Source organism: Sceloporus occidentalis, unplaced genomic scaffold (genome assembly GCF_023333645.1).
Source record: "Sceloporus occidentalis isolate IW3139 unplaced genomic scaffold, rSceOcc1.0.p SCAF_2, whole genome shotgun sequence".
Taxonomy (NCBI): Eukaryota; Metazoa; Chordata; class Lepidosauria; order Squamata; family Phrynosomatidae; genus Sceloporus; species Sceloporus occidentalis.
The window spans coordinates 125,297,313-125,317,190 of record NW_028316982.1 but is presented as its reverse complement, the minus strand read 5'-3'; the positions used below and the strand labels follow the sequence as shown (position 1 = coordinate 125,317,190).

General features: G+C 40.9%; 1 protein-coding gene across 2 annotated transcripts in view; it reads right to left on the bottom strand.

Annotated features, from left to right (window-relative positions):
• Nucleotides 1-19,878, bottom strand: part of LOC149318985 (sorbin and SH3 domain-containing protein 1-like) — a 204,580-nt gene that overhangs the window by 25,224 nt on the left and 159,478 nt on the right. For both annotated transcript variants that reach the window (XM_089510869.1, XM_089510868.1), the window contains exons 24-29: nucleotides 19,569-19,657; nucleotides 16,224-16,391; nucleotides 14,218-14,264; nucleotides 13,426-13,540; nucleotides 13,213-13,338; nucleotides 3,689-3,883 (exon numbers count right to left, since the gene is read on the bottom strand). In XM_089510869.1, the coding sequence (XP_089366995.1) occupies nucleotides 3,689-3,883; nucleotides 13,213-13,338; nucleotides 13,426-13,540; nucleotides 14,218-14,264; nucleotides 16,224-16,391; nucleotides 19,569-19,657 (740 nt within the window). The remainder of the gene's footprint in view (nucleotides 1-3,688; nucleotides 3,884-13,212; nucleotides 13,339-13,425; nucleotides 13,541-14,217; nucleotides 14,265-16,223; nucleotides 16,392-19,568; nucleotides 19,658-19,878) is intronic.

Genomic DNA, 19,878 nt, shown 5'->3' with positions numbered 1-19,878 from the left:
AGCATAAAAACTGGTCATACTTCAGATACTATATTATATATGAGATGTTTTCTAATGGGATTATTGTTTTTAAAAGATTGAATAGTTAGGAAGCATGGTGTATCACAAAACTGCCTCAGGGCAATGCTAGTGACAACTGCATATGGGTGTTTTCAGTAAGCTCAAATGGACATTATACTCAATATACTGGCAGCTTCCTCATGTGTTCCTCTGAAAGATGTCTCCTCAAGTTTTGTTTTCATTGCATTTGGGGGGGGGGGACTGTCACATCATAGAAGTTTCCTGATTAAGGAATTCTATTTCAATTATATTGGACTCAAAATGTATGTTTCTATAAAGTTGGAGGTGTTCCTTTTGGTGCATTGCTTGCTTTCACATTTTTCTTAGGGTTCCAGGGGCCAAACTCTCCTCTATAACGAGGAGGACGTACTCCATCGTTGCCCCGACCCTTTGGAACACGCTGCCCACAGAGCTCCGCTCGGCCACCTCCTTGGCTCAGTTTAGAAGGGACTTAAAAACCCTTCTATTTCGAACTGCATTCCCCGAGTGAAGTCCTAGATGGCCTCCCTCCCTATGTTGTCGGCAAGATGGATGGCTGACCGGGGTTTTTAAGTTGTTTTTAATATGTATAATGTATGTACTGTTTTTATCATGTTTTTCACCGCCCTGATCAATGGAAGGGTGGTATATAAATAATTTTTTTTTATTATTTATTATTATTATTCTTTTTCAACCTAAATGAAGAGTGATTTTAAGTTTACATATATGATGATGGAGGTGAGGAATGAGCTGGGAGATAAATTGTGAGAGTTTATTTGTGCAGCTTTTTTGGTATGTTTTCTTTTTCTTTTTTATAGTTTGATGATTATCTATGGATGTTCTTACATAAATTAAGTGTGTGTCCCCCCCCCCCCCCCCCGTTTTAAGCTTAATATAAAAAAACATTAGACAACTTAATGGCAGATAGGTCTATCAATGGCCACCAATCATATACAACCTCAAAGTTCAGTGTGGCCACCAGAACAAATTCTGTTAACCAACCATTGTTCCAATAGACATATGCATCAGGTTGTCATCACTCTGGAGCCAGAGACATTGCTTCTCTAACAGCCAAGGAATTCTATAATAAATACAGCTGTTACAATGTGTTATTTGAATGGTGTTCAAATAATGCATGCTCCCAATGTGGCTGAAAGCTGCTTTGATGCCGTGCTCTGGCCTAAAGCACCAGAGCAAAAAGGAGCTGAAATAATCCGCTCTTGGCGACGTGGTTTGGGACATGTGGCAGCAGCCTGCTTTGGACATGTGGTCACTGTGGTCCCAGAATGACTGTGGCCTGAGGCTGCTCCTACAGGGCCATCTGTTTTTCATTTATTCTTTTTTTGATGTTGTATCTGCATATGTAGATATTGCTTCAAATGTGAAGAAACTGAATGAACATACAAAATAACCAAACCAGCAAATTGACAGCCTTCACCATTACAAATATGACACAAAGTAAGTAGTGGTGGGGCCTGTCAAAAATTGCCTGTGGCCCATATCCAGTAGGATATGCTTTGTACACATTATGAAGAAGAAGAAGATGCTGAAGAAATGTGCTTTTGAAAATGAGAAATATTCTAAGCCCAATGAAATCAATGGACCCTTTGTTGTGATCAACAGTTTCTAATTTCATGGTGTACAATCTATAAGTAGGTTGCACAAAACTAATTAATGTTAATGATATTAAGCCACACAAACTGTATGCAGGGCTTTGTTCAAAAGGATAAAAGTCTTCCTCTTCTCACACAAGATGCTTTACTACTTGAATCACTGCCAAGCTACGTTTAAGTTTAATGTAGCATCTCAGGAAGCACCTCTTAAAATCTAAATCTAAAACTTACATCCTTCTATGGTCTTTCTATGATCAAAAGCAGAGATGGGGGGGGGGGAGCCAATGCATTATCATTATGTACTTTTAATTTGTCTTACATTTTTCAACAGTTTAACTATGCCAAGCAACATGGTAATGAAGTGAAGAGAGGCATAATGGTGACAAGTTTTGATTCATTAACATTATGTTTGCTGATTAATGGTGGAAGAGGGAAGGTGAAAAGAGGAGGCTATTATGCAGCCCAGTCCTAGCTCATACGTTGCCTGTTGCCCTGCTGCCAAATTGTTTCTCCTTGCTGGAGACAAGCAGCACAAGAAAAAACATCAGAAGGCTGAGATGTAAATTGCTGTTGAATTCCAGACTAAGGGGACAGAAAAGGAACTCAAAGAGAGATGGGGAAGGAAGAGAAAAGAAGCAAAGCTGGGAAAATGGAATAGGGAGAAGAAGGGAAGGCTGTGGTGCCTTTCTTATAATTCCTAAGTAAGCATGTACCTAATGGGGTTTGGGGGTGGGGCTAAACTTCCCCCATTCAGTTTTGAAAAATAAATTCAGCCCTTTGTTGAATGTTATTTATTTATTTGATTTATATCCAATCTTTCTCCCAAAACAGGATTCAAGACATCATACAATAATTTAAAAAGGATACAACTAAAATATTAACTACAAAAAATTAAATAATAATAATATAATACTAGTATTAAAACATAAGTTAAAAACACAGCATAGGTAAATCTATTTAGAAAAAAAATTAAAAACATCAAAGCATTAAAATAGCACACCAATTACATACTTACACTGCATAAGTAAAATTCACATACCAAAAGCCTAAATAAGAATGTCTTCAGCTGCCAGCAAAAACACAGCAGGGAGGGAGCTGACCTGACCTCCCATGGAAGGGGTTTCTATTGTCTGGGAGTGGCCATGGAGAAGCTCTCTCCCAACTCCTTACCAACTGCACCTGTGAAGGTGGTGGGACTGAGGAAAAGCCCTCCCCTGCTGATCTTAACACTCAGACAAACTTCTTTTGCTCTGGATGACTGACTGGATTTTAATGTAGGTTTGAGGTTTGAACAGGGTATTTAAGCATAGATACAGCATTGTGCTTGATGCAAGATAGTGGCCTATGTGCTTAAATATACTTTGTGAGAAGATGCTTATCATGTGACTAATGTTTAAAAACACACACACAAAATTTACTAGAGCAGGGCCATATCAATTCTAAAGCCTCTTATACTCTAGAACAGGGGTGGACACAAACCATGTGGCCCCCAGAACAAAAATTGTAAGTTGAAGAAAAGTCCCTCAAAATGTCCCAAAATGCCATCTATGGTCCTTGGAATGCCCAAATATATGCCTCCATGTCAGAGGGTAACTGGGGACCTCTGTCATGATCACTGCTGCTGTTTTTCACTCTGTAATAGAAGTGACACTGTAATAGTACTTGCTCATTTGAAAATTCCAGGAATTTTTGGTTTTTCTATATAACAGCTTTTGCAATACCTGTAGAAGCAGGCACATTTTCTTATGAACAGGTTTGAAATTGTGATTATTGACCAGAATTATGTCATATGAACCCTCCTAAATGGGGATATCACTGTTAACACCTTCCATATTTACTACTCGAACTGTCTCCAGCTGACTTGAGATAGCAGTCAGAAATGAAGGACTGGGTAATACAATGATATATCATTTGAATTTATGGCCAGTATATATCTTTTCCTTACCAAGTCTTAATCATTAGCTGAGGAAAAACATAGTCTCTGTGAAGAATATCAACACCTGACAGTTTTGCTAGAATCAATTCATAATAGGTACCTGTGGGGAAGTTGACTGGCTGCGGTTCATCAAGTGGGAATATGGCAGACTGACATGGTCCTCCATGTTCTTCAGGACAGGATGCTTAAGTATGTCCACATACGTGACAGGAAAGATACCTTGACGACTGGTGCCAAGGATTTTTCCTTCATACCAGTTCTCATCTACTTGCCGGATCAGTGTGATCCTCTCACCCTGGAAATAAATATATTTGGATAAAACAGATATATTACTTTAAGCTACTAATATACAGAGGCTGTTTTTGTATGTTCTGTCTATTTCAACAGCCATCTCAATGTACTGAAATGGACTTGATATACTATCCCTTTTTAAACAAGTGGCAAACTACCTGGTTTGTTTTCAGAGAACAGGGCAGTGCTTGATGAAAGCTGCCCAATGTAAGGATTTGTACTAAATGTTTTACCTAGCCCTCATCACAGACCTAAAGTTCCAGTGGGTCTCTTGGGAAAGAGATGGACTGTTGAAATAGATTCATTCAATGAAAGGAAAAACTGCCCCAGTTGGGGTCAGAAAACAGATGTACTCCAGGCATTCCATGCAAACTTGGAAAATAGTTTGAGCCCATGAATTCTCCTCTGGGCTGCCATAGTGTAGTGGTTTCAGCACTGGAGTATTGACTCTGGAGACCAGGGTTTGAATTCCTCCTTAGCCATGGAAACCGGCTGTGTGACTGGTCAAGTCACATTCTCTCAGCCTCAGAGGAAGATAAAGACCTGAACAAATCTTGTCAAGAAAATCCTGTGATAGGTTTGCCTTAGGAAACAACTTGAACACCCACAACAACAATGCATGCTTCTAATGTCATCAAGAATAAAATGTAGTCTTATCCCACTACATAAGCCCCTCTGAATAGTCCCTTCTAAAGTTTCAAACCCCTCTCAACCCACACTCTCTCTGTCTTCCTGCCATGAGCAGCAGCAGGAGATAAGTCTCTTTGTTCCTTCCAGTCTTCTGGCACTAGGCTATAGTTATGAACCAGACACTGGAAAAATGTACTTTGTCTTGAACTGCTGAGAGAAAGCTACTTTCCCAATGCTCCTTCTTGGCACATACTGACAGTCTTCAGTTCAGAAACATAAATTTCAGGAAGGTTCAGAAAACTTTATTCAGAAATTAAAGGTGTTCACAGCATTAATAATACTGTCAGGACTCAAGCAGTTTTGGTTACAGAGTATGTTAAAAGCAAATAGCAATTTAAATAGTTTTGTGTTCTTGCACCCCATTAATCCCTCAACCAAAACAATCTTCTTCCCACGACTGCCCCTTCTTTTTATCCCATTCCAAGAGTTCCTATCTACTTGACAATTCAAAACACACTTTTCTCTTCCCTCCCATCTGCTCATTAGTCAGATTCCCAAAAGTTAAACAATTTCTCTGCCCAATATCACCATCAGTACTACATAACCTATCATGCAGTATTACAAAGCATATACAAAATATATGGCAAGCAAACATGACAGGGCCCAAGAGCAGCAAGAATAAGTGGGTGGGAAGAGGTCATACTTCAGCTATAATGCTTGCCTTGCATTGGAGAGGATCATTATGAGCCACCTAAAATTGTATTTCCAAATTAGGATATATAAATTTCATTAGGATTACTAGTTCTGTAGTGTAGATGTGTCAGAATCCTGCCTCTGAACATGGAGCAGCTTTCACAAGATAGGCCTTCTTGAAACAATAAAGAGTCATGTGGCATCTTTAAGACTAACCTATTTTTATACCATGAGTTTTTGTGGATCATAATCTTCTTCATAATTTCTTAGCTCACCAGATACATCAATAGTTATCACCAATACTGACATGTCTACAAGATGCAACAAGTCTCTCTGTGGTTTCAGTATAACAGAAAGACAGGTTGCTTACCTGTAACTGTAGTTCTTCTTGCTTAATTATATCTGTAACTTGCTTCCTTACGTCTACTGGTAATTCTTTATCATCTATGAACAAATGGGATATCTGCGTCTTTGCAGTGCTTCATTTGGAGCCTTCTAGAGCTACAGATAGAAGCCTTTGGCTGTGGCCCTGGCTGCTCACCTCTGGGCAGCCCTAATGCTTCATTGTTGCTCAAACCCACTCAGTTCCAGAGACACCACTGTTGTAGCACCCACAGAACCAAGGTCAGGCAGGACACTACAAAGAGAGGACGAGTAGGATTATGTGAATTCACAGATGATCACTCAAAGACAGTTACAGTTACATGTTACAGGTTAGCAACCTGTCCTTTGTGGTCTCTGTGATTCACACAAATGGGAGATTAGCAAGCTTATTTACCAAAGGAGGATGGAGTGTCATGTTAAAGGCAACTAAAATGGCGGGATCATAGGTCAAAGAAGAGAGCAGGACAGCCCTCCAAAGGCAGTATCAGCCTGGGATTGTGTGTCAATGCTATAGTGTGAGACAAGGTCAAGGGCATGGAATAGGCAACTGCTCTGCAAACATCCTCCAATGGAATTTCCTGTAGAAAGGCAGAGGATACAGCCATGGCTCTAGTGGAATGGCTGAAGATTTGAGCTGGAGTGTTCTTCCTTGCCAGATTTAGGAAAGAGAAATGGTGGAGGACACCCATTTTGAAATGCACTGAGATGAAACCAGAAGTCCTTTCCTCAGGGACAAACAGTAGACAGAGGTATTGGAAAGTGTGGAAAGGCCTTTCCACTCTTCAACATAAAATGCCCCATCAACATAAAATGCCAAGGTGTGCCTGACATTGAGGAAGTGTAGGGTTCTCTCAAGGTCAATGGAGGGAGTTTGCTTCAAGGTGGAAGTACAATGTCTTCATTCAGGTGGAAGGCTGAGAAAACCTTAGGTAAGAAAGAAATGCCAGATCTGAGGACCATCTTATGGCAGTGAAATTGCAGATACGGAGGGTCTACCCTGAGGATGCAAAGTTCACCCTCCCTCCGAAACAATATGGATGAAAGGCATAGACTATTAGTCCCCTAAGTGGTAGAGAAAGCTCTGGAGCAAAAGAGCTGACAGTGGACATTGAAGGACATCATGAAGAGGTCAACTATCAGGAAGCCCCATTGGGGTGCTCTATTGAATGCGTTCATGAGGATATTTCCTCTCCTGGCAAGAGTATCATCATGATGGTGATGGATCTATAGATGCACCAGCCCCAGCGTTGGACAGTAAGATGGAGGAGAATGTTGGTCTTGTCCCGCCCTGCTTGGTATGATGGTTGTACTATTCATTACTAAGTTACCTTGCCTGCTGATGTTCCTTATGCTGAAAAAAGATGCCCATATAATAACTTGGAAGTAGAGTCTATGCAACATATTTTACTGCACTATAGTCTTTACAATCAGATCCAACAAGCCAAAATCTATCCATTATTAAGAAAGATGAATGGAAGATCAGACCCTTTTTTATGTAAAATTCTTGCTGGAAAATAAATGCCCAAATGTCACTCTTTTTAAAAAATATTTATAAAATTGGTTATAATTACATTGTGAGCAGCAGTATATCACAATAAATTATATACAGAAACATCTTTTCTTTATAAGTTCTCAAATTTTGCAGTTCACCTATATTGCCATTAATATATTCCATTATTAATTGAAAAGTAAAGGCATGAGATATAACATTCTATCTTAAATCTGAGGGCTTTCAGTCCCATAACTTATTACCGTATATACTCATGTATAAGTTGACCTCATGTATAAGTCGAGGGCATGTTTTGGGGCCAAAAGTTTGGATTTTGATATGACCCTTAGATAAGTCGAGGGTAAAACTTAGGGATGTGTAACAAAGGATCTAAAAGATGAAGCAAAAAAAAAAAAAAAGTGCCAGAGAACTAGCAGTGATTAATTTCTGTAACTTTATAACTTTCCATAAATTTTATATTTTACAACTCTTTTGAGTGCAAGTTTGATCATGTAGTAAAGCACCAACTTCACATTAAAAAAAAGATTCATTGCAAAGCAACATCATAATATCCTGTTTAACATAAGAATTGTCTTTACATTGAACTGAAACGAACAGTTTGATAAAGAATGGAATGTACATAGTTGGGTCATGCTACAACATCTTCTGAATACGTTTTTAACCAGAAGTATATTTTAATGAAACCAATAACATGCTTCAATGGGTTATTACAGTTTTAAAGTTTGCACACTGGTTGACCCTGCTGAAATCACCACAAGGACTGCAATCACAAAAGAGGTGAATAGGCAATCCCCAAGGCTATTGTTCATAAGTTTCCAGGAAGCTTTTCAGTACTCTTTTTTAAACTATAACTTTGCCTGATTTTAACGCAGAAAACTACTAAACAAACCCCTATCACCGCTCTGTTTCTCTTGCCATTCCTTCGGCTTTTGCCAGAAAAAAAAGCCTTGCAAAGGAGGTTTGGGATAGAAGGTTGATCTGGTGAGTTTAAGAGATCAGTGATACTAGCTGAAATGAAATACTGAGTGTAGTTTCCAAATATCCTGAGTACTTCCATACCTCTACATGACAGCTACAGGAAAAGAGATTCCACCTCAACTTTAGGGGAAACTTCCTGACAGTAAAAGCTGTTAGATATGGAACACACTCCATCAAAGTGTGGTGGAGCCTCCTTCTTTGGAGGTTTTTAAACAGAGGCTGGATGGCTATCCGTAGGGTATGCTTTGATTGGGAGTTCCTGCATGGCAGGGGGTTGGACTGGATGGCCTTGTGGACTCTTCCAACTCTATGTTTCCCTCCATTTCTCTTTCTTTCTCTCTTGCCTTCCTCCCGAACCCAGCTTTGCAAAGGAGGTTTGGACTCTCTCTTTTTCTTCCAGCTTTGGCAATCCCAGCCAGGCCCGTAGCTAGGCCTTTAGGGGCCCTGGGGCAGAAAGTACATTTGGGGCCCTATGTTTTTTAATGTCCTGAGCCTTACTGCGCACTGCGGGTGCCATCTTGGCGCACCACTGTTTACATGGGGCGCATGTCAATGATGTGGCTCATGCAGCTCCTTTGGGGTAGGGTTGCCATAATTCTCTACCACCAAACCGGGGGAAATGTAGAAAAAATATACTAATTATAATAATAATTATTTTTAGCCCACCTCTCTCTTATGGATTGAGATGGGTTCCATAAAAATCCATAACAGTTACATCAAACGAAAATCATAAAACCACAATCCCCAACCCAAAATTTGTAGGACAAAATTTAGACCAAAATGTAGAACAAATGTTGGACAAAATTTACCCCAAAATGTGGGGCATTTGAGAAAAATGGAGGCCATAGCCAACTAAAAGCTAAAAACATTAACATTTTTTTAAAAAAAAAACATTAATATAAATCCTTGTTATAGAGATCTTGTTGCACCTCTGAGACTAAATGCATCTGAGGAAGCAGACTCTTTCAGTTAATAATAATAATAATAATAATAATAATAGACTTAAGGGACATGTAGATTTTGGAGCACCTCTGAGACTAAATGCATCTGATGAAAGAGGCTTTTGAAAAGCTCATGCTGACAACTTCTTTCTTTCAAATAATAATAATAATAATAATAATAATAATAACTGAATTGAATTGAAAGACATGGAGATCTCTGAGGTTAAATGCATGTCAGGAAGTGCAGCAGGAGGCAGTGGGCCTCAATCCCTTGCTTGGGCATTAAAAACCCCCACTGGGCTAGTCAACCCACTCTGAACAAATCTTCCAAAAAAACCTTTGGGAAAGTCATACACTCTCAGCCTCAGAAGAAGGCAGAGAGGTAAACCCTCTCTGAACAAAGTTCCCAAGAAATCCCCTTGTAGGCACACACACCCCCTGAAGTCACACTGTCTCAGCCTCAGAGGAAGGCAATGGCAACCCCCTTTTGAACAAAGTTTGTAGCCCACAACACAGGAGGTGCCCAACCCCTGGGAAGAGCCTCCCTAGGGGTCTTGTTGGAGGGAGCCACCTTGGAGCAAATTGGGGGGGGGGGAGAAGAGCAGGGTCCCAACAGAAGGGAGGGCTCTGGGCCTCCTGTAGCCAGGGCCCGATGGCACCCACCCAAGGCAAGCCCCAGAAAGCCCTCCACGCTCCAGCACACACACACACACACACACACACACACACACACCCTGGAGGAGAGGGAGGAGGAGGAGGAGGAAGAAGAATAGAAGGAGAAAAAGAAGGAGAAATGGGGAAAGGAGGAGAAAGAAGGAGAAGGGGAGCAGCAGCAGGAGGAAGGCGAAGGAGAAAGGAGGAGGGGAAGAAGAGGAGGATAGAAGGACCAAGAAAACCCCAGGTCCAAAAGGACTTGAAGGCACACAACAACAACAACAAAGGAAGGGGTTACTGGAGCTTGGCTTCAAGAGAGGCCATCTCCCTCCCCAAGGGGCTCTCCTCTCCTCTCCCTTTCCTCCTCCTTAAAGGGCACATCCTTGTCGGGCTGCAGTGAGGCCAGAAGAGTGGCAGCGCCATGGGCCTCCGCCAGCCATCTTTTCTCTTCCAGCCCAGGCCAGCCCCTTGCAGCAGCCAGCAGCATCTCTCTGCGCTTCCTCCTGGCGGCTGCGATGGGGATTACCGTACTGACCCTTATATACGTCTACCCTGGGATTTTGAAGCTCATTTTGAGGTGTAAATTTTTCGACTTATAGTCGAGTATATATGGTAACCTTTTCCTCAGAAATTGTTGCTCAGTTTTCCCATTTATCACCGTTGTCAACTTGTCCATTATAGATAAATCATATACTTTCATAATCCATTCTTCAAATAAATCCATGCTTATTATCTTTCAATATCTAGCAAATATCAGGCGAGCTGCCATAACCAAATACAAAATAACACATTCTTCTACTTGGTTTAGTTTTCCTTTTATATCTTCTGTAAGATTTAGTAAAAATAGTTTAGGGTTTAATTCAAATTTGATTTGCATAATATCCTGAATTTTGGCATGAATAAGATTCCAGAATTGAGACGCATCAATACACTCCAACCACATATGATAATAAGAGTTGTTTATAAGCAAAAATCTTTGCTTACATTCTTGAAATGATCCACTGAGAACCAGAAATCAGACTAGACACCATCTACTAACTCTGATTTCTCTTATATTGATAGTATTCTTGTTGTTATATCTTGGGCTGGGGGAAGGTGGGAAAGGGAAAAGAGCTAGAATTATAGAAGGGGGAAATTATAATATAACATATTCTAATAGCGGTATGCTAATTGAAACAGTGTGGAGCAATGGGAGATATAGCATTAACAGGGCGAAGATGAAATATAAGGGAAGACGAGATCCATGCTTGATATCTATCTCGCTTTCCATTCACCCCGTTAGCCCAAAAGAACTGAGGGTCGACCCAACCATACCACAGACGCTCACACTGTTCCTTTCTAATGCCAGGTCGGATAAAAATAAATCCCATGCATAAATAAATCTTCTAGAGGATGAAAATCCCAACCTGGCATGCTTTATGGAAATCTGGCTGGGAGACGATAGTAGTGTGACCTGGGCTAAGGCCCTCCCAGCTGGGTATACCGTTAAGAAGCAGGTTAGGGAAAGTGGGTGAGGAAGAGGAGTTGCTTTGGTCCATAAAAGCACCATCGCCTTGACCAGGAAACCTGTCCGGAAAACAGATCACATCGAGTGTATTTACTTGACCTTGAAGGCTAGAGACAGTCTGGGGATTCTGTTGGTCTACCATCCACCCCCTAGCCTAACAGACTCCCTGGCCGAGTTGACACAGCTGGTTTCGGAGCTGGTGCTGGAATCCCCCAGGCTTCTTCTCCTGCGGACCTCAACATCCCCTTTGAGGCCAGCTCATCACATCTATCAGGTGCAGCTCAGCTGTTCATGGACTCCATGACAGCCATGGGCCTGTCTCAATTGATCTCGGGTCCAACACATTGTGTGGGTAATACACTTGATGTGGTCTTTAGTACGGATCAGGTAACGCTAACCTCTGCCCTGTCAGGGAAGGACCATTTTCTGGTCAAGGTAGGACTGAAGGTCATTATTCATGCTGCTCTTGGGGGTGGAGGACCTATTAGAATGGTCCACACTCGAAGGCTGATGGAACCCAAACCCTAGAGGGTTCTATGGCTGGGAACGACGGCGATTCTGTCGAAACCTTGGTTGATACCTGGAATAACGATCTTACCAGGGCTATAGACATTATCACTCTCGAGCGTCCTTTCCGGCTCGCTTCTAAGAAGAAACAATGGTACACTCAAGATCTTCAGAAAATGAAGTGAGCCGTGCGACGACTAGAGTGCTACTGGTGGAAACATCACAGCTTATCCGACAAGACACGCCATAGGGCTCTCCTTGACTCCTATGGAGTGCAGTTGACACAGCAAAGAACTCGTTTATGCTGCTCATATTGCATCAGTGGAGACAGGTCCAGGATTGCTGTTCAGGGTGGTTAAAGAGCTAACCCAACTGCCTCCCACCCTGAACCCTCTTCTAGAATTAACAAAAGCCTGCTGTGACCTATTCAATGACTTCTTTGCAAATAAAATCTCTCGGATAAGAGATGATCTTGATGCCAGTATTACAACAGAAACTATGAGAAAGATGTCCAGTGACTCCATGGACTATGTTTGACTGGATCACTGAGTTTGTAAATACTGATGAAGTGGACAAGCTTCTTGGTTGTGTTAGGAAGACAACATGCCCTCTTGATCCTTGCCCATCCTGGTTGACTGCTCAAGGAGGGGATGCAGTAACAACATTACTTCAGGCTATAATCAATGCATCCCTTAGGGAGGGGAAATTTCCATCTAAACTCAAACAAGCCGTGGTTAAACCACTTTTGAAAAAACTCTCCCTGGACCCTTTGATAAGAAATAACTACAGACCATTGTTGGGCAAGGTGATTGAGAGGGCAGTTGCTTTCCAACTTCAAGACGTCTTGGATGAAACCTATTATCTAGACCCATTTCAAACCGGCTTCAGGGTGGGATACAGAGTTGAGACTGCCATGGTCGCTTTGGTCAATGATCTCCGTCTGGGCAATGACAGGGGAAGTGTGACCCTGCTGGTGCTCTTGGACATCTCAGCAGCATTTGATGCCATAGACCATGGTATTCTTCTGGAATGCCTGAGAGAGTTAGGTATCGGGGGCACTGTGCTCCAGTGGTTCCGTTCCTACCTCTCGGGTAGATTCCAGATGGTGAGGCTGGGAGACAGCATCCCTCAGGGCGCCATTCTGTCCCCATGCTATTTAATATTTACATGAAGCCGCTGGGAGAGATCATCCGGAGGCATGGGGAGCAGTGTTATCAGTACGCTGATGACACCCAAATATGTTTCTCTATGCTTCCGACTCTTGCAGTGACCAAAGATAGCATCTCTCCTCTGAATGACTGCCTTGAGTTGGTAATGGGCTGGATGAGGGAAAACAAACTCAGACTGAATCTAGAGAAAATAGAGGTACAAGCGATAGGCCCAGGAAGGGAAGTTTTTCCTTAAGAATTCTTTAAGAACAATACAATCCTGCAAAATCTGACTTGCATTACTTTCATTACCCACCATCCAGGAAGCTTTTTTTTTTTTAAGCAAATAAAATCTTGATTCACAGACTACATCATCTGTACCTTTTTGAAGGACATCTCCACTTGAGTGTCACCATTGAAACTGAACTTGGCAACTGCATCTCCATATTCCAAGACATGCAATTGTGAGGTTTTCTTAGGTTGAGGTTTTTCTCTGGGAGGAAGTAGCTATAAACAAAAACAAAAACAAAAGGCAGTTATAAGAATGCAAGGAAGACTTGGAGCATTGGCTAAAGGTAAGAACAAAACAAGTACCTCCACATATGATTGTGGAAAGATGCCCACTCTGCCATGGTGTTCTCCTTCATACCAATTCTGATCAATCTGCTTACAAATGTAAACAATATCTCCTTTCTGTAGTGGCAGTTCTCTGTTCACAACATATAAACTGTGTGTTAATTATTTGCAACAATTGTATGTTTATGTTAAATATAAGTAAGAAAACACAGAAATATGCATATTCCTAATTTCTGAGGTATGAGTGGGCAACGTGTCACCCTCCAGATATTTCTGCACTACATTTCCCAGCATTCCTCATCATTAGCTATGCCACCTGGGATTTACAGTGGTTGCAGTTCAACTACATCTGGAGCACCACAATTTGCCCATCTAAGTACTAAGTACTATAATTTTAAAATGTTTTATTACCAATTCCATTAGAAATTAGACGTTTTGACTATGAAACCCTCAACAGTTTATGATTTATGTAAAAAACTTTTCTCCATCAAGGGCTCTGATCTGAATCCGAGAAACTCGGTTAGTGGAACATAAGGCAGGGTCCTTTCCATAGCTCCATACAGACAGGCCAAAATAAAACTGCTTTGGGACACTTTGGAGGTATGCTGTTTAAATGATGCATGCATCCTAAGAGTCCTAAAGCTGCACTCTAGTCCTTAGGACTAGATCGTGGATTTGGTGTGGCTTCCGGACTCTTAGGATGCATGCATCATATAAATAGCATACCTCCAAAGTGTCCCAAAGCAGCTTTATTTTGGCCTGTCTGTATGGGACCCATGAGAAGAAAAGCAATTGACCATGTATACTCACTTTAGCGTCTGGGCTTTAAAGTCAAACTTTGCTCTGGCAGCTCTCATCTAGAAGTTGAAAACAGTACATTTAAAACAATGACCAAGTCCTTAGCACATGATCAGAACTGGTAGGGAAATCCCAGCTACATAGATGGTGGAGGGGGCTAAACATGTTGCAAACTATTGCTTCAGATAATCTGCACTCTTAAATAACTGGAGAGTCCTCACAGGATGTAAGGCCCTTACCAGTGATAAGTTGGGTTAGGGAAAGGACACAAGTGAAAAAAATGTTTTTAGCTTATTTTAAAAGCGCAGATTTGTTGGGTTTGCTGATAGAGAGGCTGCAATCCATGCTTTATAGCAAAAGATTGCTTCTGAAAATAAATTAGAATAACTCCAGTGACACCACTCCAGTAATCCATAGCATGTAGAGTGAAATCACCACTGATATGTGTATGATTGTGTCTTAGACTTAGACAACACGTAGTCCATTCTAGTACAGCACTGAAACTTTTACGGCTGTGGAAGCACTCACTCAAAGCAAGCTACACACCTAAACAGATTGGAATGATCAATTTTGTTTTACTGATTGGCAAAATAGAGACAAAATGGAGGAGGGAAAAGAATGATAACATTCAAAGGCCTTGTATAGTTCTGAGGAAAGAATAAAGAATATTTTAGCCCGGATAAAAGAGAGATGGATACTGGCATTTTTAGACTGCATCATGGGCTGTCTCCAAAACAAAACAAAACCAGACACATATGTTCTCAACCTTCACAGTGGTACCACCATTGCTAGTATCTATTGAGTAAATGTATGAAAAATTCTTATTAGCCAATGAAATAGACCTGGGGCCCATTCATACTTTAGTATTATAATGCTATTATTGCACTTTAACCACTATGGTTCTGCCCTATGGAATCCTGGGATTTGAAGTTAGAGAGAGGCATTTAGAATTCTCAGCCAGAGAGCTCTAGTGTTGCAGCCAACCAAGAGTCCCAGGATTCCATAGCAGTTAAAGTGGAATAATAGTGCTATAACTGTGCAGTGCGAATGGGCCCCAAAAGTTGTTACCTGCTCAACATCATTTTGCTCAACAGGTAACAACTTTCAAGGCTTTTTTTTTTTTTGAGGCTAATAAAAATATTCCAGGGGTATTTCTCATAATTTTTTTCTAGAAACTGGAGACAGCAATGAACACTGCACAGTCAGCAAGTCTATTCCCAAGAAAGATGTATTTTAAAGCAATCGTATGAAATATGTGGCCTGCCACATGATGTTGGACTGCAGCATTTCATATACTTGATTCTGCTCATAAGGGCTGCTGGAAGTTGTAGTTCATGAGTCCTACTCCTGTCTTAAAATAACGCTGAGCATTAAAAAGCCTCACAGCATATAAAGAAAGAAGGGAGGAACTGATCTCATGGTAACAGCAACAGTTACTGGGAGGGGTAGGTGGAAAGGCTTCAACAAGGATTCATATTCTTGAGAAATATGACCTCTGGGGGGGACCTCTCCCACCTTTTGTCTCTTTTGCCTTTTCTTTTTTTTTAAACTAAATTACATATGCAGAAATAACATTATTTTTTTCATCTGACATGTAGACAAAAAGAAAGCAAAGAGAGAAGTAAACCATCTAGGGTTCAATCCACTATAAGAGAATCACATAGTCAGGCAATAAAGACGATAACGTTTTAAAGCAGAAGTCACATTACAAGGAGAGAATGAAGCATTAAGTACTGAGAAAGATGAAGCAAATGTCTTCTGATTTGTTGTAAAAATAACAGATACTTTAAAGGCATGCATCAGAGTGGTGCACTAGCAATCCTCAGCAGGCATGCTTTTTTTTTTGGATAGAGTTATTAATTCATTTTAACAACATCAAAAGCAGTTTCTAGGTCAAGCGAGAATGAGGGAAAATAAAAATCAACACCTTGAATAGCTAATGGTGGCCTAAAAGCACAACACTATGAGAGGCAAATATGAATTGGGTCAAGCAGCAGATTGAGGCAACCACAACAGACCTCTGACCCAGATTTCCTTTTTGCTGTATCGTCTACAATTAGAAGATCCCCAAACCGCTCATTAGTGATAAATTGATGATGCGTAGGAATGACCCCTGTGTGCCTTCTAGCTGCAATATCAGCCTCTTCTTGCTCACGTTTAAGCCGTCTCTGGTCCTCTAAAAGTTTCTGCCATAAAATTGCATAAAATCGGCAATAAATAATCTAGTTTATGGCACTTGAAAATTGCCAACAGATTATTAGCAAACAAACAAACAAAAAACCTCACCACAACTAGACCCACCCCACACCGATTTCCAGTGTATCAGAGAAAGTTAAGAAAAGAGCACATTATTAATTATTGTATGCTAAGACAGACTGACTACTCTTCCAAGAATTCTGCAGAATAAAGACATGGCAAAATATAATCTTTTATAGGGATGATCACAAACCTAGGTGATTTTTTAAAAATGATGATTATCCTTGTTATTTCCTGTATTTCCAGTGTCCAGGATATATATGAGTGATGTTGCTTATGAAGCCAAAGCAGCACTACAAGAGGGAGGCACTGGGGAAGTGCCAAGGTTTCTGGGAGGCGGGTATGTAAGGGGAGAATCTGCCAAAAACTACTCAGTGAGGACTGAACATGTTCAGTGGGTAAAGAATGATGACTAATGGTGGTGGGGAAGGGAAGAGATTTTGAAGTTGCAGCTTCTTCACAGTCCATCTCCCCAGCCTCAAAGCAGGGAGGAGGGCTGGGTGTTGTCTGGCCTGGAAAGACTGGGACCATCCAGAGCAAAACTGACAAAACCCAAACCTCTGGCAGATTGGCGAGGGTTGGAGCCAACCAATCTCTCTCCTCGCTGCCCCAGAGTGACCAGATGTCATAACCCCAAAGGAGGACAAAGCACCTCAACATGTAGGACATTCAAGAAAACTGTAGAACATTACCAAATAAAAGCTCACAACACTCATATAAATATAAATTCATGCTTCTTAGGATCAAAATGAAGCATTGTGGAATTCCTAGAATCAAAGGATCATAGAATCCTGGACAGAAGGCTGAAATGTAGGCCATGTCCTGGAAAAGGAGGGCATCTGGTCACTCTGAGCTGGTCCCTACCACAGAAAAACCAGAGGGCGGGGTGGGGGAGGGATAATGTTGGGCATGGAAGTCTCTTGGGGCAGTTTCCAGGTATATTACTCAGTCCAAGACTTCTTGGCAGAAAGTCTTGGTTACAGCTAGAAAAAAAGGTGCTCAGTGTGCCTTCAAACAGTAAAACACCAGACAGTGTGCTCATCTTGCAAAGGCATGAGTCACTTGCTGGGAAAGGAGTGATAATGTAAAGGGCTTGCCAAAAAAGCAAGGAAGCCTTGGAAAAGGAAGCCTGGAAGGGCACATGACAGGCTAGGACCCTGAAATTATTTTTCTGTGCAACAAGTTGCAATGTGGAGAATTGAGAGAAATAAATATAACCTTTGTGTTTATAGATAATATACCTCTGTACACCACACACTAGGGCCTTGATAGAAGAAGGCTGTTGTCTGCAAGCCCTACTTATGTGTGTCTCAGAGGTATCTGGATAGCTATATTTGAAAAAAAAATGTTGAGTTCAATAAACCTTCAATCTCAAGCAGGAGCAAGGTAACATTTCTGGTTTTATACTTTTACTCAGACACTACAAAAATCAACAGCCATGCCAGTCTTTTTAATAGCACACTTCAACTCTCATTTATCTCACTGTTTAACCCAACCCAAAGACTGCATTATGCAATCATATAACCAAGCCATGGGGGTAAGGGTGGGGATTATCAAAAACAAAGTAACAAGTGCAAAGAGAAATAGATTCTTTTTCTTTATTTTCCTCAAAACGTTTCAAAGGATGCAGCAAATACTAAAGAGGCATTTACATTTATCCTTGTGTATAGACTCCCTGCTGCTTCATTGGCCCATTTTTCCAAAACAACGACATTCACAAACATAATGATATAGTGGTTTACCTGCTGCTTTTCACAAATGAGTAAGCGAGAACATTTATGGTACAGGAAACCAGCATAAAAGAAGAGGGGGGAGGGGAACTATTGTTTCTACCTTGATATAAATTTTTTGCAGTTAAACGTGCAAACAAGTCAGGTTTCACCATTAGATAACACAATGTTCCCAGTCTTTTTAAACATTCTCTCCCAAAGTGGTCTTCATATCAGTGACCAACAGAATTCAACAATTCCACTCACATCCCACCATTGCAAAGCAAGAAAGACGAGCTGGACCCTTAATTCTACCACTTACGCTCCTGACTTGCAACTCCAAATTTAGAGCTAGGGAAGGGGAGGAACCACAAACCCAAACCTATGTGTGGCTACTTGTGACTAAGGCCTTGTCTGCATTGGTCAAATACTCTAAGGGCAGCCTGGAGTATCCTGGCCCCACAGCTGCCCTGTTCTGCCCCCATTACCTTGGCCTCTGTTTTTGTGCCATGGTGGCTGTATGCACAGGCATTCTTCTGGGCCTCCTGGCATGTCTGCTGCCACCATGGGTCACTCACACCTGGAGCCAGAATGAAATACCCAATGACAGTCACATACTGACCTCAGAATGAGTGACCCATGGAGACAGCACATATTCTGTGTTGCCCAGTGTGATGCCATTGTAGACAGCTGCTGCAGCACAGAAACAGAGGACTCTGAATCTTTTAGGAGGATCCAGAGGAACAGGTAAGTTATTTTAATTTGTTTTAACCCTATTATGTCCGGTTCTGGTGTGGGACATGCCGGACATTGTCCAAACTGCCCACACTAGAGCCAGGGTTTGGGCCATGATGTATCATCCAAAAGGACAATCCCAAAACAAGGAGGAAATGGGCCTTTTGGCCGATGCAGACAAGGCCTGAGCTGAGTCCAACTGTGTTAAATGAAGGTTATTCGTAGGTAAGTACATAACAGACATGCCATTGAAGATTGAAATAAAAGGGAGAAAAAAGACCCATATAGACAACATTCTTGGCTTGGCTAGTAGGACCATCCATAATTGTTAAGCCCATGAATCAAAGCTGTTTGTATTTTTTTTCTCTTGCACTGTTCTAATTTAATTAAAAATTAAAATTAATTCAATTAAAAAACACACCTTAATCTCAAATTGATTGGTACCAAATTACCAAACTGAATGGTTAAAAGTGAAATAATGTTTTAAAGTATTAACATAATTATTGTAGAGATCTATACTCCTTCCTTTTGCCAGCACCCACTAAAAACTACCAAGGTCATTAACTAGATTCCAATTCAAAAGATAATCTTGGTTCAAACTCTATTCCAACCATTGCATTAATTCTCTGAAGAAATATTACTGATTGTTCTAGGACAGATTACCTCTTTATCACTGTGGCGTCTGTGGAAAATATCTTCAGGACTCTCCATGTAATCAAGTGGTGGAAAATGTCTTGGTGATTCTGAATCTACTTTAAAACAATACAAAGTCATTTAAAAACAAACTGATTTGACCAGAAGAACAAGAAAACGAGGAAAGAAATAGAAAAAAGCTTCAGTGCTACCAATCAATTTGTAATCAACTATTGGTAACTTTTTTTTTCTTCTGGATTTAAAGGCTGAAGCAGATAATAATGCTGAAGTAAGTAACAACACAAAATCCAAGCCCATGAAAGCAACCAAATGATTTAAT